We start from the raw sequence: 26,400 nt of genomic DNA, 5'->3' as shown, positions 1-26,400 counted from the left end.
CAGTTAAAGAGAGGGTAGAACCACTCAGATGAAGGAGGGAGTCAAATGTGGAGAATGAACGTATAGCACAGATACTGAATAAATATTTTTCATGAGTTTTTACAAATGATGGTGGAAGTGAGAAAGTAGTGTACCAGAGGATACGGAACAAGTAATAGAACTGTGGAAAAGGAATTAGTTCTAGATTTTAAAAAACTCAAGATAGACAAGTCACAGGTCCTGATGGCATTGGGAGATAACCAAGGCTCTGGACAAAATGTTTTCATCCTCCTCAAGTATGCGTTAGAAATTAAGGGTACCTAAAATGTGGATGGTTATGTGAATGAAATTGCGATGCGAATAATACTGTGTTTAGATGATTGAATTAGAGCTTGAGATAAAGTGTCTTCAGACTAGTATTAGAGTAGCTGGATAGATGCCTAAAATTTGCCGATGTTTTTAACTCCCTGCGGATGTTATAACATTCCACAGAGTGGCAGTCACATATGACCTTGCTTCCCAGGCTAACTGCCTGCTGTTGGTGTGCTAGGAGGGCAAGGCTGCTAAATGTATCTTTAATTGGCCAACTAAGGCCCAAACGCCTATGTTTCATCCTGTGAAGCACCTTGGGACGTTTTACTACATTAAAAGGAGCTATATAAATACAAGTTGTTGTTGTACTTATGAAAATTTGGATGTCCCATTATAGAAACGACATTAAAACAGTGTAGTTTCACTAGGATGATGCCAGGGATGGAAAATTATAGTTATATATAAGGAGAGACTGGAGATACTGGGACTAATTCCACTAGAATAGAGATGGTTATGGGGAGATTTAATAGATCATTTTAAAATTACAAAGAGTTTTGATGGAGTTATTAGGAAAAGACAATTTCCTCTGGTTGGGGACTCAGTGACAAGGGGTTATCAATTTAAAATTACTAAGAGGAGAGGTGCTAAGAGAAATTTATTCATGCAGGGGGCTGTTGCAGAATGGAATACTTTGCCACAGGGAGTGGCTGCGGCAGAGATCATTGAATCTTTTGATAAAAACTAGAGTAATATTTGAATCAGAAGATACAGGATTATGGAGGGATTGGGACAGTGGGATTAATTTTAGATTGCGTTAGCAAAGAGCTGACAGATACATAATGGCCAAAACAGCCTCCTTCCGTACTGTCAACATCTATGATTCTATGGCAAGTGCTGGTACATGCAGCGGTTTTTTCATGATAGAACTTGGGTATTTTCTCATCCCCACTATCACTAGCGATTACTACATAAAGAAAGAAGACTTGCATTTATATAGCGCCTTTCACGACCACCGGACGTCTCACAGCGCTTTACAGCCAATGAAGTACTTTTTGAAGTGACGTCACTGTTGTAATGTGGGAAACGCGGCAGCCAATTTGCGCACAGCAAACTCCCACAAACAGCAATGTGATAATGACCAGATAATCTGTTTTTGTTATTGTTTTGTTGGTTGAGGGATAAATATTGGCCAGGACACCGGGGATAAAAGCAGAAAAATATTGTGCTTTATGGCTTCACTTAGACCTTCACCCAACCTCGATACAACTGTATTCTTCTCCCTTCTCTGATGATTGAGATTTTTTATATTGCAATTCTCCAGAAGCGTAACACTGGAAAAGGCTCTTCTTTGAACCAAGAGTGTAGGCAATTTCAACTTTCCATATGTTCCAGGAAATGTTCCCATGAACATACTTTACTATTGCAATCCTTACTCTGCTTTTAAAAGGTCACCTTTCAAAAACATCTACTGCGAGTTCATTATATTTACAATTTAAAAAAAAGACAAGCACACAAATATACACAGGGAAGAGAGATTGATCCGGAGAACATGCACATTATTACTTGGAACCACTAACTGTCTCAAGAAGTTGTATATTTATGTCCAGTATCCGCCAAGAATTAATCTGGGTTTCATACAGAAGCCAGCATCAGGACAGTTGTTTAGTGACAGGATCATGTTTTCTTCAAGCTATGGTTACAGAGGCCAGTTCCACAGTCCCTGTCCCTAACTGCACAGTGTTCAACAAGTAGGTATCTATTTTCAAACAAAAATTCAGCTAATATTTCGAATATTCAGCCAAGATTGCTGATTAGACTATAAACAACCTACTTTACTCACTTTTACCAAATCCAGACCACGTCCACACAAATGAACAATTCCACAACTTCCCCACCCACCACACCGAGTATCTTTTCAATGACCCAGAATAAACTCCTCCACCCCAACAAGAAGCAACCCCCCCCCCCCCCTTGATGATTTGGCAAATTCCTTCCTCCCAACCACCATCCTTTGTAAATTGGAACCCCACAACCCCCATTAATTGAACGTCTTAATACAGTCATCCCCCCCTAACCTCATGTAGTACCATCTGGGCGAAGTAGACACACAGATCTTCTGTTTTTCAAAGAAACACAATATTACTTTTCCCGAATGAAGCTTTTGAAGTTTGTCCTCTAGCTTTACATCAAACAATTTTGAAAAACACATAGATTCTGTTCGAGACACAGAGAAACATTGTACCATTTGGCTAATTTAAATGCTACTGCTGCATCTTAGGAAATTGTGCATATTCCATATGCTCAAACTGCACGACCTGCCTCAAGTAAAAACAGTCAACACGCTGGATAAAATATCCATGCTTTCAGGAAAGGCTGATATCTTCAGGTTAAAAGTTTAGTGAGGGAATTAAAGGATACAAAAACAATTCAATTCATAAATGTAATTGTCAGTGAAATATGTAAATTAGATTGTTTTGTTGAAAGCTTATTCTAAATATTAAAAATGTCAATTATTCCAAAAAATGGCATGAGAATATTTTCCCCAAAAAGCACTGATCAATTTGATTGGTTTATTGACAAACTGTGACCATAAAATGAACACAATGATGTTTATTTTTTTCCAGTTATAGGAAGTTATGTTTGTGAACAGGAAATTCTTGCATATGTAAGACTATATTACACACATTTATGGATTACGGGGCCCATCCCCAGCCCATTCCTGTAGAAAAACAGCTGGGCCAAAAAGAACTTCACTTTTTATGGAAATTTCCATAGGACATACAGTGTAGGATAAAGAAAAAAAGGAGGCGTATGACAGATACCGAGGGCTAAATACTCCAGAATCTTTAGAGTACAGAAAGTGCAGGGGTGCAATTAAAAAGGATATTAGGAAAGCAAAGAGAGAGCATGAAAAATTCTTGGCAAGTAAAATCGAGGCAAACTCAAAGATGTTTTATAAATATATTAAGAGCAAGAGGATAACGAAAGAAAGGGTAGGGCCTATTAGAGATCATGAGGGTAATGAGTGTGTGGAGGCGGGAGATGTCGGTAGGGTTCTTAATGAATACTTTGGGCTGGATTTTCATTGAGGCGTGACTACAACTTTCGGGGTTGTAGTCCCGCCTCCATCGAGTTCTAGCCAACCCATGCGATTTTGACTTGATTGACCTTGTTGAGCCCACCCAGCGGGCTCAACAGGCCAATTAAGGGCCACCCGGCAACAGGTGATGTCACAGATTGATATTTCATCTGTCAAGACCTTTTGACAGATGAAATATCAGCGTTTGACAGCTGTTGAAGCTATCAAACACTGACAATGTGTGCTCCAAGTTAATTCCTTTCTCTCAGGATGAGTTAGAGATCTCTCCGGAACAGAAAGCTGAATGCTGCAATTTTTGACAGATCGCAGCCATTCTGCTTTCTGTGCCGGTGAGATGAGGGACTCCCGAGACCTGAAGGAAGGAAGGCTGTAAAGGTAAGTAAAACTTCTTTAAACACTTCAAACACACTTACCTCTGCACTCATGCACCCATCACTCACCTGAACACCGGCCACCTCGACCCCTCCAAGCCCTTCAGCCAGACGGCCCACCTTGCTAACTTGGCATGGTTTGGAGCTGTTGGGAATCCCACACTTCAAGAATGAAAATAGGGATTAGGCTAAAAACTGCCTATTAACAGGCAGTTAATTGGCACTAATCCCCTTCCCGCCTCGGGGAGGCGGGTCGGGTACCCGCCTCCTTTGAAACTGGCATGGGTTCGTGCCCCCCCCCCCCGATTTCGGGATTTTAACCCCCCACATGCCTCCAATCCCGCCTTCACGGCCCAATGAAAATCCTGCCCTTTGCGTCTGTTTTCACAAAGGAAAGGGGTGAAGCAGACATTGCTATCAGGGGGGAGGAGGGTGAAATATTAGATGAAATAAACATAGTGAGAGAGGAAGCATTAAGGGGTTTAGCAGCTTTAAAAGTGGTAAATCCCCAAGCCCGGATGAAATGTATCCCAGGCTGTTAAGCGAAGCAAAAGAGGAAATAGCAGAGGCACCGACCATCATTTTTCAATCCTCACTGGCTTCAGGTGTGGTGCTGGAGGACTGCTAATGTGGTGTCCTTGTTTAAAAAGGGAGAAAAGGATAGACTGAGTAAGTACAGGCCAGTCAGCCTAACCTCGGTGGTGGGAAAACTATTGGAAAGAATTCAGAAGGACAGGATAAATCTTCATTTAGAAACATAGAAGATAGGAGCAGGAGTAGGCCATTCGGCCCCTCGAGCCTGCTCCGCCATTCAATGAGATCATGGCTGATCATCTAAATTCAGTACCCTGTCCCTGCCTTCTCTCCATATCCCCTGATCCTTTTAGCCTTAAGAAATACATCTAACTCCTTCTTGAATATATTTAATGAATTGGCCTCTACTGCCTTCTGTGGTAGAGAATTCCACAGGTTCACCACTCTCTGGGTGAAGAAATACCTCCTCATCTCTGTCCTAAATGGCTTACCCCTTATCCTTAGACTGTGACCCCTGGTTCTGGACTCCCCGGCCATCGGGAACATCCTTCCTGCATCTAGTCTGTCTAGTCCTGTTAGAATTTTATAAGTTTCAATGAGAATACCTCTCATTCTTCTAAACTCCAGTGAGTACAAGCCCAATCGACCCAATCTCTCCTCATACGTCATTCCTGCATCCCAAGTATCAGCCTGGTGAATCTTCGCTGCACTCCCTCCATGGCAAGAACATCCTTCCTCAGATAAGGCGACCAAAACTGCACACAATACTCAAGGTGTGGTCTCACCAAGGCCCTGTACAACTGCAGCAAGACAGCCTTGTTCCTGTACTCGAACCCTCTCGCTACGAAGGCCAACATACCATTTGCCACCTTAACCGCCGGCTGCACCTGCATGCTTACCTTCAGCGACTGGTGCACAAGGACACCCAGGTCTCATTGCACTTCCCCTTCTCCCAATCTATTGCCGTTCAGATAATAATCTGCCTTCCTGTTTTTGACACCGAAGCGGATAACCTCGCATTTATCCACGTTATATTGCATCTGCCCAATCACCCAACCTGTCCAAATCATACTGGAGTTTCTCAGCATATGGGCGACCCCTTATTTTTAAACAGTGACCCCCTAGTTCTAGATTCTCCCACAAGAGGAAACATCCTCTCCACATCTACCCTGTCCAGACCCTTCAAGATCTTATATGTTTCAATCAAGTCACCTCTTACTCTTCTAAACTCCAGCATATACAAGCCTAGCTTGTCCAACCTTTCCTCATAAGACAACCCGCCCATTCCAGGTACAGGTAGACTATCCTTTATCCGAAAACCTCGGGACCAGCCGTGTTTCGGTTTTTGGAGAATTTCGGATTCCGGAAGGTGGGTCGGCGGGGGGTCGTGCGCACGACCCCCCCGCCAGCCCCGACCCCCGCGGACCCCCCCGCCGTCCCCGACCTCCGCCGACGCCCCCGCGGACCCCCGCCGACTTACGGTCGGGGTCCGCGGGGGGGTCGGCGGGGGGTCGTGCGCACGACTTACGCTGACGCTCAGCGTAAGTCGGCAGGGGTCGGGGTCGGTGGGGGGGTCGGGGTCCGCGGGGGTCAGGGCCGGCGGGGGGTCGTGCGCACGACTTACGCTGACCCTCTGCTCAGCTTAAGTCGTGCGCACGACTTACGCTGAACGAAAAAACCTTCGGTTTTTAGAGGGTTTCGGTTTTCGGAAGTTCGGATAAAGGGTAGTCTACCTGTATTAGTCTAGTAAACCTTCTCTGAACTGCTTCCAATGCATTTACATCCTTCCTTAAATAAGGAGGCCAATACTGTACACAGTACTCCAGATGGTCTCACCAATGCCCTGTATAACTGAAGCATAACCTCCCTACTTTTGTATTCAATTCCCCTCACAATAAACAATAACATTCTATTAGCTTTCCTAATTACTTGCTGTACCTGCATAGTAATCTTTTGTGATTCATGCAATAGGACACCCAGATCCCTCTGCATCTCAGAGCTCTGCAATCTCTCACCATTTAGATAATATGCTTCTTTTTTATTCTTCCTGCCAAAATGGACAACTTCACATTTTCCCACATTATACTCCATTTGCCAGATCTTTGCCCACTCACTTAACCTATCTATATCCCTTTGTAGCTTCCTCATGTCCTCTTCACAATTTACTTTCCTACCTATCTTTGTGTCATCAGCAAATTTAGCAACCATACCTTCGGTCCCTCCATCCAAATCATTTAGATAAATTGTAAAAAGTTGAAGCCCCAGCACTGATCCCTGTGGCACACCACTCGTTACATCTTGCCAATCAAAAAATGACCCATTTATGCCTACTCTCAGTCTGTTAGCTAGCCAATCTTCTATCCATGCCAATATGTTACCCCCTACACCATGAGCTTTCATTTTCCACAATAACCTTTGATGTGGCACCTTATTAAATGCCTTCTGGAAATCTAAGTACAGTACATCCACCGGTTCCCCTTTATCCACAGCACAAGTTACTTCCTCAAAGAACTCCAATAAATTGGTTAAACAGGATTTCCCTTGCACAAAACCATGTTGACTCTGCCTGATTACTTTGAACTTTTCTAAGTGCCCTGCTATAAAACCTTTAATAATAGCTTCTAACATCTTCCCTATTGTGGTGTATGTAACCTGTTCCACCTTAAGAGAACTACCTTAAGAGATGTACTACTTTCTCTTGGCTGCTGTATACTGTAATACCGGTGGTGACCACACCGGTATATAAACGTTGTGTAGTGATTTGCTGGGCAGTTCAGCCCTGACCTCCGAATAGTAAAGACCTGTTAAAGTTATTCTTGTTGTCTGTGTCCAGTGATTTATAATAAGCATAACTGGGACACACAGACTCAACACCTATGACAGATGTTAAGCTAACTGGCCTGTAGTTTCCTGCTTTCTGTCTCCCTCCCTTTTTGAATAAAGGAGTTACATTCGCTATTTTCCAATCTAATGGAACCTTCCCCGAATCTAGGGAATTTTGGAAAATTAAAACCAACACATCAACTATCTCACTAGCCACTTCTTTTAAGACCCTAGGATGAAGTCCATCAGGACCCGGGGACTGGTCAGCCCGCAGCTCCAACAATTTGCTCAGTACCACTTCCCTGGTGATTATAATTTTCTTGAGTTCCTCCCTCCCTTCCATTTCCTGATTTACAGCTATTTCTGGGATGTTACTTGTATCCTCTATAGTGAAGACCGATGCAAAATACCTGTTCAATTCAACTGCCATCTCCTTATTTTCCATTATTAATTCCCCAGACTCACTTTTTATAGGACCAACACTCACTTTGTTAACTCTTTTCTTTTTTAAATATCTATAGAAACTCTTACTATCTGTTTTTATATTTCTAGCTAGCTTTCTCTCGTACTCAAATTTTTCTCTCCTTATTAATCTTTTAGTCATTCTTTGCTGTTTTTTATATTCTGTCCAATCTTCTGACCTGCTACCCATCTTTGCGCAATTATATGCTTTTTCTTTAATTTTAATACTATCTTTAACTTTTTTAGAAAACCACGGATGGTGGGTCCTCCCCTTGGAATTTTTCTTTCTTGTTGGAATGTATATATTCTGTGTATTTTGAAATAGCCCCTTAAATGTCTGCCACTGCAACGCTATTGACCTATCCCTTAACCTAATTTGCCAGTTCACTTTAGCTAGCTCTGCTTTCATGCCCTCATAATTGCCCTTATTTAAGTTTAAAATACTAGTCTTGGACCCACTCTTCTCTCTCTCTCAAACTGAATGTAAAATTCAATCATATTATGATCGCTGCTACCTAGGGGTGCCTTCACTATGAGGTCATTAATTAATCCTATCTCGTTGCACAATACCAGGTCTAGTATAGCCTGCTCTCTGGTTGGCTCCAGAACGTGCTGTTGGAATGTTTTCGGGATAGTTTCTTACATGAACTCATCTATGCTACCTTTGCCCATCTGATTTTTCCAGTCTATATGCAGATTAAAATCCTCCATGATTATTGCCATACCCTTCTGACAAACTCCCATTATTTCTTCCTTTATATTCCATCCTACCATGTGGTTACTGTTAGGGGGCCTGTACACCACTCCTACAAGTGACTTCTTGCCTTTATTATTTCTCATCTCTACCCAATCCACTTCTACATCCCGGTTTCCTGAACTTAGGTCATCCCTCTCTATTGTGCTAATACCATCATTAATTAACAGAACCACCCCTCCAATTTTGCCCACGTTCTTGTCCTTCCTAAATGTCATGTACCCTTCAATATTCAGGTCCCAATCTATGTCATCCTGCAGCCATGTTTCTGTAATGGCTATCAGATCATATTTATTTATTTCTATTTGCACTATCAGTTCATCTGTTTTGTTTCAAATGCTACGTGCATTCAGATGCAAAGCCTTTAGTTTTGTCCTTTTATTATTTTTGTAACCTCTAGCCTTATCTGTTGATAGGGTAATGGTTGATGGGTGTTTGTGTGACTGGAAGGCTGTTTCCAGTGGGGTTCCGCACGGCTCAGTGCTAGGTCCCTTGCTTTTTGTGGTATATATATATCAACAATCTTGACTTGAATATAGGGGGTATGATTAAGAAGTTTGCAGATGATACTAAAATCGGCTGTGTGGTTGATATTGAAGAAGGAAGCTGTAGACTGCAGGAAAATATCAATAAATTGGTCAGGTGGGCAGAACAGTGGCAAATGGAATTCAATCTGGAGAAGTGTGAGGTAATGCATTTGGGGAGGGCTAACAAGGAAAGGGAATACACATTAAATGGTAGGACACGGAGTAGTGTAGAGGAACAAAGGGACCTTGGAGTGCATGTCCACAGATCCCTGAAGGTAGCAGACCAAGTAGATAAGGTGGTTAAGAAGGCATATGGAATGCTTGCCTTTATTAGCTGTGGCATAGAATACAAGAGCAGGGGGGTTATGCTTTAACTGTATAAAACACTAGTTAGGCCTCAGCTAGAGTACTGTGTACAGTTCTGGTCACCACATTACAGGAAAGATGTGATTGCACTAGAGGGTACAGGGGAGATTTACAAGGATGTTGCCAGGAGTAGGGAATCTTAGCTATGAGGAAAGACTGGATAGGCTGGGTCTGTTTTCTTTGGAACAAAGGAGGCTGAGGGGAGACCTTATTGAGGTGTATAAAATTGAGGGGCACAGATAAAGTGGATAGAAAGGACCTATATTTCCCTTAGCAGAGGGGTCAAAAATCAGGGGGCACAGATTTAAAGTAATTGGGGAAAGGTTTAGAGGAGATTTGAGGGGAAATGTCTTCACCCAGAGGGCTATGGAACTCACTGCCTGAAAGGGTGGTAGAGGCAGGAACCCTAACCACATTCAAAAAGTACTTGGATGTGCACTTGGGATGCTGTAACCTGCAGGGCTACGGACCAAGAGCTGGGAAGTGGGAATAGGCTGGATAGCTCTTTGTTGGCCGGCGCGGACACGATGGGCCGAAATGGCATCCTTCCGTGCTTTAACTTTCTATGATTCTATGAAATATCAATCACCACTTAAGGTTAACGTTTTTCAGCCTATATTACATTTCCTTAGTTAAAAACTAAGCATACTTCTCTTCATTCCCCATACTTTTCAAAACATAGCTTTTATGGGTGAAAAATACGCAGGTCTGATGAAAAAAAACTTCTTGCAACATAATTTCCAGCACTTCAAAATCAGAACCTTCTGTTCCTAATAAGTAAAAAATAAAAATCAAGTTCCTAGAAGCTCCATGCTAGGATACTAACAAAAGATTTATACGCATAAGGGCAGTAGGAAAACTTGTGCATCTAAATTAAGGATTTGGAAACATTTCTCACTAAGCTACAACCTACGAAAGCAATTGTCAAAAGTTTGTTCACATAGTTATGGGGAGGAAAGTACAGAATACCGAAGGTTACTGCAAAGCAGCGTGTTTATGGTAATGTGGTAATATGGGAATCCCCCAATCAGAACATAAATGGTGATTAACTGACTCATTCCACTGAATAGCAAATAGCGTATACTCTGCACCTGCACTACATTATATGTGAATACAAGGAATCTAGTTATGATTCAGACTGACATGACTATCTACTTTTATTACTGTGAATAGCACTTCTATGTATACACTTATACTCTGAGTGACACGCCTACGGCACTCCTTCACTAGCATGCAGCGTGGAAGGGAAAAAAAAGTTAGTCATACTTTAGTCACTGCAATAACATTTGGTAGAATCAATTTAAAGGGTAGTCTCATATCTCACTCCAGCCTCAAGTATGGTTTTTAATTGGGTACTTGAGAGTCCCTTTGGTTTGAGACAATAGCAAAAATTGTAAACCTATCACAGAAAAAGTTGCAGTGAGATAATCGGACCACGAGCTGCAAAATTATAGAAATGCATTGAGTTTTGAGCAATTGATGAATAGATGCAGACTGTGAATTAAGTGTATATATTTTGGTCTTGCATGAAACAGTTAAAAAGTTAAATGCCAGTTTGTTTAGGTGGAAGATAAGTGAAAGAATAGGATATTGTAGATTTCTGCTAATCACAAAGCTGACTTTTTCCCCCGAAAAAAAACACTAACGTTCTTAAAATGCTGTATCTGCTCAAATTAGTCAACGAACCAGGAAACTTAATGCGGTGTAGAACAAAATACATGGGAAATTGAATTATTAAAATCATAACAGCTGAAGTTAAGAGAGCACATATTTAACAAAGCTAGAACAAAAGCAGTACCAGTTATTTCTGTCTAAACAGCAAAAGGCACCTTTCAGGTTTTCTATTTAGTTACTGGCCCTTATTTGCTTTGGCAAGATCATTAGTTTCATCACAAGGCCATTTTGCTAGCTGACATTAAATTGACTCTTCAATGTTTGAGCTATCTCGTAAGAGGGGAAAGAATCTATCTGATCACAAGTAGCCAGCTATTCTTTTTATGAAATCTAAATTTTTTAAATGTTGACATTATGGATTCTCCTCTACTTTAGCTGACTGTGCAATTTATGGCTTAAATGATTCAGATTATCACAGGTAAAAGAAACTTTAATAGGCAGATCAAAAGGATATATTTAAGTATAAAAAAGTCACTAACTGGAGTGAATGGAAGAGATATGATTGGTTACTGCTTGGAATGCCATGAGATGCACTGCTGAATGGAACTGAAAACTTTTTTTTAATTTTTTTTTTTTTTAAACTGACGAAAGGAGTATTGTTCCTAAATTCGCGGTGGGTTTGGAAAGTAAATTTACACTGGCTCTTCCAAATCCATGCCCAATTCCTCTTCCTAAAACCTCATGATGACATTGTTGGTATGTTACAAAACTGCTCATAAGAAAGAAAAGTTTGAAATCTGAAATGCTGAAGACTGTGTTTACACACTAGGGTCAAGGATCCGAAATTAGACTTTGAAACTCTCAACAGCTCGAAGTTTCTTGTTCCTGGACCAAGTGCAATTAGGGGCCAGATCACTTATCTGACTTAATGGCCCAGAATTTCCAGAAACGGCATGATCGGCGACGGATGTCAGAAATTACAGTTTTACATCCCTATCGCCGCATTGCAAACTTACGCCAAAATAATTTGAATATGCTGCAGCAGGCATATTGGCGAATCAGGGACCTCAGAATCAACAAAGACCAATCACATGCCACCATAAAAAGCTCAGAACAAACATCATACCCCAGAAGAAGGGCGTACTGAAGGACCTGCAGCTTGTCGGGTCCCGAGGCGCGTATGTGAGGTCGCGGATCCAGTTCCTGCGGGACCTGGACCGCGGCTCCCCCTTCTTCTACTCGCTGGAAAAAAGACGGGGAGTCCGTAAGCAGCTCTTGGAGCTGCTGGCCGACGACGGATCTCTGGTCTCGGATCCGGAGGGAATCCGCGCGGATACCCGCGCCTATTACGGGGCTCTGTTCTCTCCGGATCCGTCCAGCGAGGATGCGTGCAGAGTTTTGTGGGAGGACCTGCCAAAGGTCGGCCTGGAGGACGCCGAAAAATTGGACGCTCCTCTGAGTCTGGAGGAGTTGACCGGCGCCCTCCGCCAGCTCTCCAGGGGAAAGTCCCCGGGGCTGGACGGGCTGACCGTGGAGTTCCACAGGGCGTTCTGGGACGTCCTGGGGGGGCGACTACGCGCGGGTCCTGGGGGAAAGTTTGGCGACCGGGGAGATGCCCCTCTCTTGGCGCAGGGCGGTGATTGTCCTGCTGCCTAAGAAGGGCGATCTCCACCTCCTTAAGAACTGGCGCCCGGTCTCCCTCCTCAGCACGGACTACAAAATTTTTGCCAGGGCCATGTCTGCTCACCTTGGCGCCATGCTGGCCCACATGATCCACCCCGACCAGTCCTACACGGTCCCGGGCCGGTCTATCCATGACAACATCCATCTGGTCCGGGACCTGGTCCACCATTCCCAGAGGGCTGGTCTGTCGGTCGCCTTCCTTTCCCTGGATCAGGAGAAGGCGTTCGACAGGGTGGATCACGAGTATCTCTTCGGGACTCTGCGCGCTTTTCGGGTTCGGGACGCAGGCTGTCGCCCGGATCCGACTTCTGTACGCTGCCGCAGAGTGTCTGATTAAAGTTAACGGGTCCTTGACGGCGCCCCTTCGCTTCGGGAGGGGGGTGCGTCAGGGATGCCCCATGTCCGGCCAGTTATATGCCATTTGCGTAGAGCCTTTCCTGCGCCTCTTGCGGAAGAGGTTGGCGGGACTGGCTCTGCAAGGGCCGGGCGTGGAGGTGGTCCTCTCGGCTTACGCCGATGACGTGCTCCTCATGGTCACGGATCCCGTTGACTTGCGGAGGATGCGGGAATGCCAGCAGATTTACTCGGACGCATCCTCCGTCAGGATCAACTGGGAGAAATGTTCCGGACTCCTGGTGGGTCAGTGGCGGGTGGACTCCCTGCTGGAGGAGTTCAGGCCCTTCGCCTGGAGCACCACGCACCTCCTCTACTTGGGAGTCTACCTCAGCCCTGCCGAGGACGCCTGGCCGGCGAACTGGCACGAGTTGGAGGCCAAAGTCACCACTCGCTTAGGACGCTGGACAGGATTGCTCCGAGTGTTGTCCTACAGGGGTCGGGCGTTGGTCATAAACCAACTGGTGGCCGCCATGTTGTGGTACCGGTTGGTTACTCTGATCCCTCCCCCTGCGTTTGTTGCCAAGATACAGAAGAAGCTCGTCGACTTCTTCTGGGACAATAGGATGCACTGGGTCGCTGCCGCGGTTCTGAGTCTCCCGCTTAGGGAGGGCGGTCAGGTGCTGGTGTGCCTTCGCACCCAGGCTGCGACTTTCCGTCTTCAGACGCTGCAGAGATACCTGTACATTGAGAATCCTCCAAGATGGTGTGCGCTGGCGACGTATTTTTTCCGCCAGCTGCGCGGCCTCAATTATGACACGCAGCTCCTGTTTGTGAAAGTGGGTGACACGCGTGCCAGCCTGCGGGGGCTGCCTGTCTTCTACCAGGAACTGCTATGGGTTTGGAACAAAGTCGCTTCCAGGCGGAGCTCTCCCCCAACAGGAATGGTGGCTGTCCTTCGTGAGCCACTGTTCAGGAATCCGCACCTCCATGTCCGCAGGTTCGGGTGGCTGGCGGAGCGCAGAGCTGTGTCTGGCAAGGTGACTCGAGTCGGGGACCTGCTCGATGGCGGAGGAGCGGGCTGGATGGCGCCGGAGGAGTTGGCGAGGCGCATGTCTTGGGTCAACGTCCAGGTCGCGGCCGATGCCATCGAGTCGACAAAGGCGAAAGTGCGCCCCGGCACCACTAGGCGTATCGAGACGGCTCAAGCGTGTGGGGCGATCCCGTCTGAGCTTTCCCCCGTTCGGACGGAATTCCTTGTCGGCGCCCAGCCCCGAACCCCGCCTCGGGAACCGGCGCCTCACAACTTGAGCCGTCTCGAGGAAATACCCTTCGTGCCTTTTCATTCCGCACGGAGGGGTTTCCTGTACGGGCTGCTCCTGCACACCTTCCACTTTGTCATCTTCGCCTACCGTACGGACACCGTTTTGCCTTCCGACGGAGGCGGAGGTCCCCAATGGGGGGCTCTCTATGCGGGAGTCCTCCCTTGTTCTATTGGGGACTTGGCCTGGAGGGTGTTGCACAGGGCAGTCCCGTGCAATAGGTTCTTAAGTAGGTTCACAGAACAAACAGGCGGTCTGGGAGTCCGTGTTCCATGTGTACATCGAATGTGAGAGGTTGCAGCCCCTCTTCCATTATTTGAAGGGGCTGCTCCTCAAGTTTTGGTTGCACTTCAGTCCCACGCTCTTGATCTACGGTCACCCGGTGCGGAGGGGAGCAGGCAGGTTGGAGGACCTCCTCGTGGGTCTGCTCCTGGGCCTGGCTAAGAAAGTCATTAATTGGTCCAGGCAGCGGGCGGTCGAGGGGGTCGTCCGGCCAGATTGCCTCCCTCTCTTCCGCGGCTATGTTCGCGCCCGGGTGGCCCTGGAGATGGAGCACGCGGCGTCCGCCGGTGCGCTCGATCACTTCCGTGACCGGTGGGCGCCGCGGGGACTGGAGTGCATAATTGGGCTGGAAAACCAAATTTTAATTTGATTTCTTAGGGTTCGGTTGAAGTTTTAACGGTTTATTTACAGTTTTATTTGTCAAAATTATTTGGTTCTTTAAAAAGAGGAACATCATACCCCATTAGTGAGGCTTGGGAATTAAGGCGTGTGTCATCATGCTGTATCTGTCTTGTCTAAAATTACTCAAAATATTTGAATTTAGTTCAAAATTGTTGTAAAACACTACAAAAATTAATTTCCAGTGACTGAACACTCTCATTTCCACAGATGTCCTAAGACAAAGCCAAAACGAGAACTGTAAGATTTGAAAATGAGGACCTGTGGGTCCTCCTTGAGGTGGTGGAAAGTGCCAAGAGCATTAGCAGGAAAGGTTTTATTAAAGAATTCCATTTGTAGTTAAAAGACAGATTTGCAAACATCTGTAGAATATCAACCAACAGCTCAAATCTGTACCGACTGACGTCTTACAAGATAGCCTTGGGTAGTTCTAATCTTCTAACAGATATACTATCTGGTGACAATACGTTTACCTTTTCTGTACTTGTAAGGACAGGTTTTATTATGAGACCCACTCTCTGCAATGCTGAGTTGATGCAAATTAGCTGCAAAACTGAGTGTGAAGATCATGGAGGATGTACTGGCCCTTTACAATGGTCACATTTTTTTATTATAGCTAAAGGTAGAGAAGACCCGGAGGGCTAAATCATCTTATGACTGAACTCAGCAACAGGAACGCGAGGTCACCTGTAGTCTTCGTACTGCCTTGTGTGGTGTCTGTGAGTATCAATTCCTATAATAAAATCCATAAAACTGAAACTGCATTTGGAACCCTAATTCCTGGCAGAGAGACAATAGCTACAAGCTGCTGTAACAACAGTGATCAACAGAAAGGTGCTGTCAGTAGCTGCTGGGGACGTTGCCGGGTTTTTGGGTGGGGGGGGGGATCAAGGACCAGTGTCGGAAGAAATACAACAAAAACAAAGGCATGCAAGGTAAAAAAAAATATTGTTCCCTTTTTTTTTAAATTGCAGATTTACCTTGCTTAGCAGTGGCTGCCTGTTCTCACAGTTTCAACAGAATGATTCCAGGGCTCAAAGGATTAAGTTATGAGGACAGGGTGCATAATCTGAGGTTTAGAAGGTTGAGGGGTAATCAAGGTGTTTAAAATGCAGAAAAGGATTGGATACAGCAAATACGTAGTTGAAATGTGGAACTCTACCACCCAAAAGCCTGTAGATGCTGGGTCAACACTGAGATCGACAGATTTTTATTAGGTGTGGGTATCAAGGGATATGGAGCAAACGTGGATAAATACAGTTGAGGTACAGATTAGCCATGATCTAATGGAATGGTGGAACAAGCCCGAGGGGCTGAATGGCCTACTTCTATATTCCGGCGGGCTTCAAGCACGTTCCTCTTTTGTTTCATGTTGTTTTAACGGAGATATTTGTTTATAAGCTGCAGGTGGTCTCTTTGTAATAGGTGTCAAATAGGTGTTGGACTGTTCATGCAGGAACTTAGGGGGTGGGTGGCAGGTACTCGTGGGCACCCAGCAGTAAATGTGTTACAAACTCTTTGCATGCTGGCCAGGCAAACAAGTCAATACAGAGGTCCCGTTATTGAATTAGGAAGAAGCAGGTCCCCACTCAAGCACACACTAGAAATGCCTTCAAAGTCCCCATAGAAAGTGGCAGAACACATAAGCAAGCTACAACTGCACCTCTCGCACGCCAAGTCAATTTCTATTTTCTCTCCGCAGGGCAAATTAATGCATAATGGGTGCAAGTGCAGGGTGACTGGGGGGGGGGGGGGGGGGGGGGGGGTGAGGAAACTTTCCTCAAAGCACTTTCAGTACACAAGGAGGGTCCCTACAGATACAGGATAGCCACAGTGCCTTGTCTGTAGCACGCTGCAAGGTGAATTAAAGAGCCTCTTGTTTTGTTTCCAGGGAAGCAATCGCCCCAAGATGGCATCGGAGGATGGAAATGCTGCACCATTCTAACTTTTTGTCTTTCCTTCATACAGGTTCACAGAGGTCCAATAAGCCAATGAGAAAGGACAACAATGGGGAATTGGAGCAGGAGGACCAGAATTGGTAGGGAATAGGAGACAGAGAGTAGGGATAATGGGTACGTACTCAAATTGGCAGGATGTGATTAGTGGTGTCCCCCAGGGATCTGTACTGGGGCCTCAGCTTTTCACTATATTCATAAATGACTTGTAAATGTCAAAACTGAGACAGATAGATTTTTGTTAGGCAAGGATATTAAAGGTTACAGAACCAAGGTGGGCAAGATAGAATTAAGATACAGATCAGCCATAATCTAACTGAAAGGCGAAATAGGCTCACGGGGCCGAATGGCCTACTCCTGTTCCTAAGAAACTTCACGGTCGCCATTGACCTGAATGGGGAGGGCGGAGGTATGATAATCAACAATTTACGGTTTTGCTGAGGGTATCCCAGGAACTGATGGCATAGCGTGAATAATGTCATAACACACTTGCGCCATAATATCCTGGGATTTCTGCATTGAGAAATGGTCCTAACGCCATCTCCAGGAAATTCTGGGCGGATGTGTATGCTTCAATTTTAATGTAGCATTGAAGCGAAAAACTGCTTTGCTGCAACTCAAGTTGGTATGTTCATGCACCCTTAAATTATAAATAAAGAATGAAAAGTAAGAAAAGATCAAATATGCACTTTCCAATGGACAATATACAATTTTCAGGACTGTCTGCTCTAACATTCTAAGGAAGGCAAACGCCGGCTAAAAAAATCCCCCCCGCATCCCAAAAAACCTGCCATCCTAACCAATGACATACACAGACATTTCTACATTCAAAGCAAGAGTTTTTCATCCTCTACACTTATCTCAACAACAACAATTTGCATTTATATAGCGCCGTTAACAGAGTAAAATGTTCCAAGGAGCATAATCAAACTAAATGTGACCCACAGTGCCACATAAAGAGATATTAGGACAGGTGACCAGAAGTTTCATCAAAGAGGTAGGTCTAAAGGAGTGCCTTAGAGGAGGAGAGGTGTAGAGAGGCAGAGAGCCTTATGGAGGTAATTCCAGAACACAGGGCCTAAGCAGAGCTGCCATTGGTGGGGCAATGGAAATCAGGGATGCACAAGAGGTCAGAATTAGAGGAGCACAGAGATATCGGGGGGTTGTAGGGCTGGAGGAGGTTACAGAGGTAGGGAGGAGCAAGTACAACTAAAATTAATTGAATAAGTGACCTACGGAAAGGAACATCATCATAAAATTGTATGAATAACTTCTGACCATTCTGGCCAATATATTAAAAGCTGTAAAAATTAAAATTAAGACAGTACTTAAAGAAAAGAAAACAGAAGTGTGCAATTAGAGAAACGAGATGGAGATTTTTCCAATGAGTAAGACTGTAGCTTTAACAGCAACTGATTTTTTTTTTTTTTTTTTAACAGGCAAAGACATTACCATCATATAGAAAATAACTGTAACCTTCATCAACTGAGGAATCATTAAATCCTGGGAGCCGCTGGGCAGCAGAGTGATCGTTTGTTGCAATATTTTGGTGGAAAGCATCTATGAAGTCATTTAACTATCAATTTAGGTTGATATTTCAACTTTGATGGTTGTTATGCTATTGTATATGCAGAATTTGGATTTTGTGTTGTTACTACAATATCACATTATAAATGACTAGAACAAGTTCACTTTCAAAAAGCTTGTATGCCCCCAACTGAACTAGGAAATAATTATCTGTCGCACTAAGAACTAACTAATTGCCGGCTATGGTCATTAGTCGTGAATGGTTTTCAACGTACAGCCTCAAAGCTCAATAAATATTTGGCAATAGGAAAGTTAGCTCAAGAAACTTTTCTTATAATCAATTGTCTTCTTCCCTCGTCAATAAAAAAACTGCCCAATTCTGTTGGTATAACCTCATAGCTTAGGCCACGAGTGCCAGAATACTTGTCACTTTTTTGAACCCTTTAAAAAAAAAACTAGGGCATTAATTCAAATGCAGTCTTAACAATTAGTTAAATTACCCATTTTGGTTTTGTAATCAAATGCTTTACTGTCTAAAATTAAATACTTCTAATGAATGAGCAATATGCACACTCAATTTTTCAAAAATAAATAGGTACTTATACACTGTACACACATTTCCTATACTGCCATGTATTACCATATATTTTTCCACATTAAATTTATTTGCTATCCCTTACCCATCTACTTTATTTTAAAGCATTTCTGCACTGATCACCTGACTACAGAACCCAAGAGGAATAATTTAATAACTATTAGATGCAACCTTATCTACATTCCACCAGTGATTGCTCCCAGAGCCTCCTCTAATTTTCAGATTTTGTCTTGTTCTTTGAAAACACACCACTTATAGAGCAAAGGCCAATCTGCTCTCAGGTGTTATCTATGTTGCTATTGGTCAGCTGCTAGGAGGCCCATGATAACACAGCAAAGACATCCCAAACAATTTCTCCCTCCTTCACAGCTCCACTTGGCACCTTCTCTTCTCACTTCCTCCAAAGCAATCAGTGGAGTGGGAAAAATTTAACCTGCATTTCTTCACTCCATGATGGTTTCCATCACCCAGCAAAACCATTATCATCTGCTTTAAACTGCAGAAATTGTCACATACGTTGTTCATTTTAATGGCCTAGCCTCAAATGACCTCTGAAAATCTATATTCATTGGTCATCTTTAGTTAGGACTCTACTTTTAACAAAAAAGTTCTATTTTTATTGCCTCTATGCTCTTCTGATGAAAACGTAAAAAATCGTGCGAATAATCTTGTACACTTTCCCACTAAAGATGTTCATTTAAAGGCCTATGAGGGTTATATCATAGTGCTTGGGTACACCCCTCATAGTGCTTGGGTACAACCCTCATAATAAGAGTCTGCGAAAATATTAATGTTATCACTCATTTCTTTGAGATTCTAGAGTTCCTCACATTTGATTGGGAGCTATTTGTTTTGTTTACAACACAAACATGACTGCTGCACAGATTATAAATTCTACATCCTGACTAGCTGGATCTAGTTTTTGTCCAGTGGTTCAACATCAGAAATTGAACTACTGAAACTTAAGTTTATTGAAAGTGTATTGCCATCAGCAAGATATATAAACAATTACTAAAGACAATAGCACTAAGTGTAATTAAATAAAAGATTACTAATACAGTAAACTGAACCCCAGCTAATACATTTAAGACAAATGTGTTTATTTTGCAAACCTAGCTAAGTATCTAGTTATTTCAGTCATGCCTATGCCAACTGGTTCATAATAGAGAAATGTATTACATTTTCTCACTAGTTCAAATCAGTATAGACCTAGCAGATTTATACATTTGTAGAATCTTCAAAACAAAGAAACTTACATTTATAGAACACTCATCATATTTCTCAAACAACTCAAAAGCACTTTATAGGCAATGAATTATTTTGAAAAATTTGCATTTAGTCGCTTCATATCAGTCATTTTGCACACAAGATCTCACAAACAGCAGAGAAGAATGATCAGTTAACTTTTTTTTGGTGGCTTGGTTAAGGGAGCTATGTTGGCCAGAACTTCCAGCTCCTCTTTGAATAGTGCCATAGGATATTTAATATTCACATGGAACTCCGTCTGCTCCAAAAGACATCACCTCTAGCAATGTAGCACTCAAGAATGATTAAATTCTGGAGTAGGGCTTGAATGCTCAAGCTTAAGCAAAGAAGAGTGCCACAATTAGCCAAACTAATACCTGTACAAAATGTTGGCACTTCCTGTGCAATGCATGCAAAGTCAATCATAAATCTGAAGGTAATTTAACAATACTTACGCCATTGCAACATTACTTCCATCAATTATAATATGTTTTAAATTTGCTTCCCCAGGATCGCCTGTTAGGGTTAGTTTGTAAGGACTTTTTAGTAAATCATGGAACCGTTGAACTCCAGTCACCGAAGCACCCACATGTTGATTAGAAGACACAGCAGACTGCCAAAGAGTCACAGGCAACTGTGGCTGTTCAGAACTGCCTCTTGCTACAATATCCCGTTCATTTAGTAATCTTCGATCGGTAACTAAGTCATTGTTGCAATGCTTGGCTGGCTGAAAATTTTCAGCATCATTAATTAACCTGGCTGTAGGAGGCTTTTTTAAGACTTCATCTTTGTTGGCCTGGGCAGTACCGACTAACACTACATCTACAGGATGACAATTTTCTTTAAGTGTCTCATTTTTCCATTGGTCTTGTAAATAACTGGCTACTGATTTAGATTTTGGTTTACTCTCGTTAACTTCAGCAGTTCTGGCAGTACAAGTTTCTGGTTTCTCCATTTGTGGATGCTTCTTTGTTTCAGTCATTAGATTTACACGAGAGCTACTTGGAATAGCTATCTGATGTACACCAGCAGCTTGCTCTTTTTCCAAATGTTTACTTTCTTCAACAATTCTTTTAAGCAGTAACATAGGTTCTTCAGTCTGCCCCATTTCATTAATGACTCTCTTTATAATATCACTGGAATAACCCATTGTTCTAAAAAATTCTACAAGCATGTTGAACTCCATTTCTGGAGTAGTAGCGGTCGAGTCTTCTTCAATCTGATTATCCTGCTGTCCAATTAAGGGAGTGTTACATACATTGGGATCATCAGTGACCAAGTCATTACAAGGCGCTTTAGTTGTTGCGATAATTGCTGCAAACTCATCAATATCTCCTGAAAACTGGCGCTTTGTGTGTCTGTCCTCACTAGTAGATGATCTCCTTTTGCACGAAAGTCTCTCCTTTCCTGTTGAGGACTCCTCGCAAGATGTTTGCTCTGTTTCTGGACCAAATGATTTTTGAGTTACTTGTGTAAGCATTGTGTCCATTTGTTGAGTAAGTTCAGTTACAGGTGTGCCAGCCTGTTTTCTAGCTTCTTCAAAGGAGGGCAGATCTTTACATTTTGCCTCAGAATACTCAGTCTTTTGGGAGGAGTTAAATGCATCATGATTAACGATTTGTGAATTATCGTCAGGTTCCAACGTAAGATCTATGAATTCTTCAACTTGAAGTACATCTTGAGCAAGATTCATTAGTTCCTCCTTTACAGAACTGGGCAAGAGTAGCAAATCCATTGTATATTTATCAGCATGCAGTTCTACAAAATGTTTGAAGTTCCTCTTAATGGAAGATTCCCTTTTGCTTGGTAAGCTTTGGTTATCTCTGAAGAGTTGCACAAACTGCTGTATTCGAGTTTTTGCCATAATCACTGCCTCGGTACCTCCTGTAATGGCAATCACTCCAGCGCTTGCCATGGCAATGTCAGCACAGGTATCCTGTACGAGACACTCGAGAAACAAGCCCTTAGCTCCTGCAAAAATGCAATGCATATCCTTTGGATAACGCTCAATTTCACGAAGTTCTGGATTACAAACACCCTTGATATATTCCTAGAAAATGTAAAAGGAAATATTAGGCAGGTGAACTGTTGATCAATACCACACAATTAATTAAGACTTTTTTTTTTGCAAAACTTCACTTTCCTTACTCATTTGGGGGGAAAATATCAAGCAAGGAAGTTCAGAAAAAACTCCTTGCAAGCTAACTATATGACGATAGGTGGGAAAATCATTGCTGATCAAATTGGCCAACTCCAAATACCACTGTGTGTTTTTGGAGCCAAGCAAAAGGTCATTGAATCTGGTCGAATATTCTTTCCAAGCCAAACAGACTTTTTAAATAACGTGATAATAGTTGGCAGCTGCAAAATGGTCAAATACGATGCTTTGCACGGATAAGGTTCTGATTTAGACCATGATTTCAATTTGCTGAAAACAGACGTCCGCTACCTCACTTGCCTCAATGACAAATTAAATACAGTATTAATAAGCCAACCAAAAATATCAGCTATGACATTTGTGTCTCTAAACATTTTTAAAGTAAGTGATAAATTTATAAAGCTATTTCACACTAAAATATATACACACATTCTATGCATAAGAACAGTTCTAGGAACACAAGAACAAATATATGCACTACAGAGGTAATGCTCAATGCAGCAAAAAATATAACATGCATTAGCAGAATGACACAGCATTATGACATAGCCCCATGGGAACTTAGTAGAACTACCTGTTTTGCAACTTAAAATGCTTAGCCCAAACGAATATAAATTTACACCAATTGGCTGGCTAAAACAAATGGTAGCTTCCCACATTCATCTCCTTCCTTTTATAGAACCACTGCTTAGCAACCAAATGAGGATATACAGTCCTAATTTTCAAATGTTGCAACCATGGACTTTTTCTGTAAACACATCAAGTGACCAAATTAGAATGCCACAGGAACACATTTGATGTAGACTTGGAATGTAGACAACATTCAATGTCACTTTAATAGAGTTTTGGGACTTGTGTTTCTTCCAGAGTTCAATTTAGTTACAACCAAGACATCAGTAATTATGATCAAATTCACCCCAATACAAAAATTATATTGGTTACAACACAATTTCTATTTTTTTAATAATCAGATTAAATAAATCTGCATGCTGGTATTTGTACAAAGTATCTACAGGTTAAGAAAAAGGCAAGCAAACTCATCAAGAGACAAGCTGTTGCTATAACATCGGAGTTCTGCAGTTGACATCCACAAAAACACTATTTCCAAAAAGATTCCTTATATGTATAGTCTACAAAGTTTGCCGCAAATCCGTTTAAGCAACATAGCTTCCCCCTCACAAAACTCGATTATTACACCGTAACTGAAGATACTCTGGAATCAGTATGGAATGATTATTTCATTAATGTTCCCCACCCCCAAAATTACACAAAAAGTCCCAATAAACAGTACCCCAAACTCTCGGGAAATACCAGGCTTAGTTTCCTGGCTAAAGCAACAATTCCTACTCAACAGACATAACTTGGGGAGAAAAAATGCTTATTCTCTATCATGTTTACTGTTAAAGCTAATGGTCGTAGCTAACATGATCACATTTCAAGACTGACGGGGCCTTGCAACATTTCCGGCTCTGCTCCTCCCCCAGTGTAGACCAAGAATAAACAGAGAATCCAGACGATAGGTAACCAGGCCGAGGGTCGACCCGACCTAACCAGGTGCCCAGACGTACCTTCGCCTTCCTCACATGTTCCCGTCTCCCCTTCAGGTGCACCCAGATCTGCTGGGAGCCGGGAGACTCCGACAGGCAATGTCCCAGCGACAAAGGCAGCGAGATGGCCAGAATCACTTTGAAGAGCTCTTGGATGGCGGCCTTGCTGCGCTCCAGGTAACCCCGTTTATCGTTGGCGACGGCAAACTCGTCGCTGATCTCGCCCTGGTCGTGCTCGGCGCCTTGAGGTTGAGGCTGAGGCGGTGCCGGACACCGAAGAAGAGCGGCGGTGGCCGCCTTAGGAGGACCGGGCCTGTGGGGCTGTGTTTTGGGTCTGTGATCACTCGAAGCCGCCACACCGGCCATAACTAGTCGATTAGTGCGTGCGACTACGGGGACGCTAGGCGGCGGCGGTAAAGCTATGAAGCGCGGCTGAGGTCCCGGTCACTGTCCCGTCCACACCAGTGTGAAGCGGGCTCCGTCTCTCCTCCGACATCACGACACCGACTCCGGGGGGGAGGGGAAGCGAAAAATCCCCCGACCCTGACGTCACCACGCCGCGAACGTCTGCGGCCCAGCGCGTGCCCGCCTGAGTCAGCGCGAGCGCCCGGCGGGACGAGCACGAGCTTACACTTGGGACTTTCCTCTTACTCACTGCATGCATGACAATGACATGCTGGGGACTTTTTATTTGAAACAAATTGTATTATACATGCAAACAGGAATAAAGCTACAAATGACAGAACATGTCATAAGGAAAAAAAAAATAATTCTAAAGACTTGCATTTATACAGCGCCTTTCCTGACCACCGGATGTCCCAAAGCGCTTTACAGCCAATAAAAGTACTTTCTGAAGTGTAGTCACTGTTGTACTGTAGGAATGTAATGTAAGTGGGATTATTATTAAAGGGGCACTCCGCTATCATAAAAAAAGGCTTATTTGTTGAAAAACATGCAACATGAATCTTGTCAAGTCACCTGGGGGTCCTCACTAGGCCTGCCAAATCTGGTTGGAGGCATTCCTTGAGGTTTGATCGCGTGACGTCCTGCATCTGCCTTATAGAGTTGGGTCCCCAGCAGTTGAGTATCTACGCTTGTTATTTTGCGACAGCAGCTGTTGTGTGAGAAGATCCGAGAACCGGGATACCACCCGCGAGCAGGTGAAGAAGGGAAACCGAGGGCGGGGGAGTGAATTGCAGGGGGAGCCAGAGGTGGGAGGAACTGTGATTCCACTAATAACTAATAATAACTCACTGATAGTAATACTGGTAAAACTCAGATTTCCCTCATAACCAACATAATATAATAACTCACTGATAATCTTTCTGTAACAGGTAATAATAGGTGTAACACCGCAAAATCCTACCTGCAACTAGTTTTAATCATATAACCCACATATACTCACCCTGAAACCACAGCCAGAATTCCTCTGCATTGCACAAGGTCTGGTCAGGCCCCAGGTTTCGCTCACCCCTTTCCTGGCTGCTCCTCTCATGGTGCTGCTGCCACTCACCACGTTGCTGTTGATCTCACCTCTGCAGAAAATATTGTTCCCCATGTCCAACCCGTTCCCCAGTCACCTCTTTTTCTCCCCAATCCCATTCTCTTCCCCATAACACCCAAACTCCTCTCTCCCTGACCCATCATTCCCCAACCCCCAATTTCCCTCTCTCCCCAACTACTGAGGTCCCCACTCCCAAGGCCCTCTGATTCCTGACTCCCGAAGTCCCTGGTTCCCGAAACAAATGTAATCCAGTTAATCGCACCACTTTTTGTGGGGAAAAAAAATCATGCAGCTCCTTTTACCTTTATACCTGTAACGTTATATTCAGAAAATGTAAATTCAATTTGAAACCCTGGCAAGTGACACTCCAAAAAAGAACTGCTAAATGGTTTTATAAGGCAAAGTGTACCTGTGCGAAATGAATTAAATGTTGAGTAAGGCAGCAATTCATTTCAAACAATTGCTTGGGCTTTGCGGTCAGTGGCGAAGCAAAAGCTTTTGCCACTGGCCCCGAAGTAAACTTCCTACAAAGATCCCGCGATCTCTGTAGCGAGAAATTTGGCTTTTCTGACGTTCAGCTTAGATCAGTGTACTCTTTTGAAACACACTTAAAACAAATAAACTGTAACTAATAAAACTTTAAATAAAACTTAACAACTTAAATTAAAATTGTGTTGGCCGGGGTGATGATGCACTCCAGTCCCCGCAGCGCCCACCAATTGCGGAAGGCTGAGATCAGTGTACTCTTTTGATTGGACCAAAAACAAATTATCTGTAAATTAATCAAACTTTAAATAAACCTTAACAAATCAAATTAAAATTTGGTTGTCTGAATTTATTATGCACTCCAGTCTCTGTGGCGCCCACCGGTCGCGGAAGTACTCAAGCGTGCAGGTAGACACCGCGTGCTCCATCTCCAGGGCCACCCGGGCGCGAACATGGCCGCGGAAGAGAGGCAGGCAATCTGGCTGAACGACCCCCTCTGAGATCAGTGTACTTTTTTTTTTT

The 26,400-nt window shown here is 43.5% G+C and overlaps 1 protein-coding gene and 1 long non-coding RNA gene across 2 annotated transcripts in view; one reads left to right on the top strand and one right to left on the bottom strand.

The window, feature by feature from the left end:
- n4bp1 (nedd4 binding protein 1) overlaps nt 1-24,806 on the bottom strand; it is a 42,383-nt gene extending 17,577 nt beyond the window's left edge. Inside the window, exons 1-2 of the mRNA XM_085991497.1 lie at nt 23,910-24,806; nt 20,639-22,233 (exon numbers count right to left, since the gene is read on the bottom strand). Coding sequence (XP_085847623.1) covers nt 20,639-22,233; nt 23,910-24,254 — 1,940 coding nt within the window. The 5' untranslated portion in view covers nt 24,255-24,806. The remainder of the gene's footprint in view (nt 1-20,638; nt 22,234-23,909) is intronic.
- LOC147116495 (uncharacterized) lies at nt 15,482-19,012 on the top strand. The gene is made up of 3 exons (XR_015078820.1): nt 15,482-15,580; nt 16,830-16,933; nt 18,256-19,012. It is a non-coding gene; the product is annotated as an uncharacterized LOC147116495 (long non-coding RNA).
- Nucleotides 24,807-26,400: the final 1,594 nt, after the last annotated feature.

Source organism: Somniosus microcephalus, chromosome 6 (assembly GCF_052327205.1).
Source record: "Somniosus microcephalus isolate GS21.2 chromosome 6, FLI_Smic_1.0, whole genome shotgun sequence".
NCBI lineage: Eukaryota > Metazoa > Chordata > Chondrichthyes > Squaliformes > Somniosidae > Somniosus > Somniosus microcephalus.
Note: the sequence above shows the minus strand (reverse complement) of the source record. Positions and strands in the feature narration are given on the sequence as shown.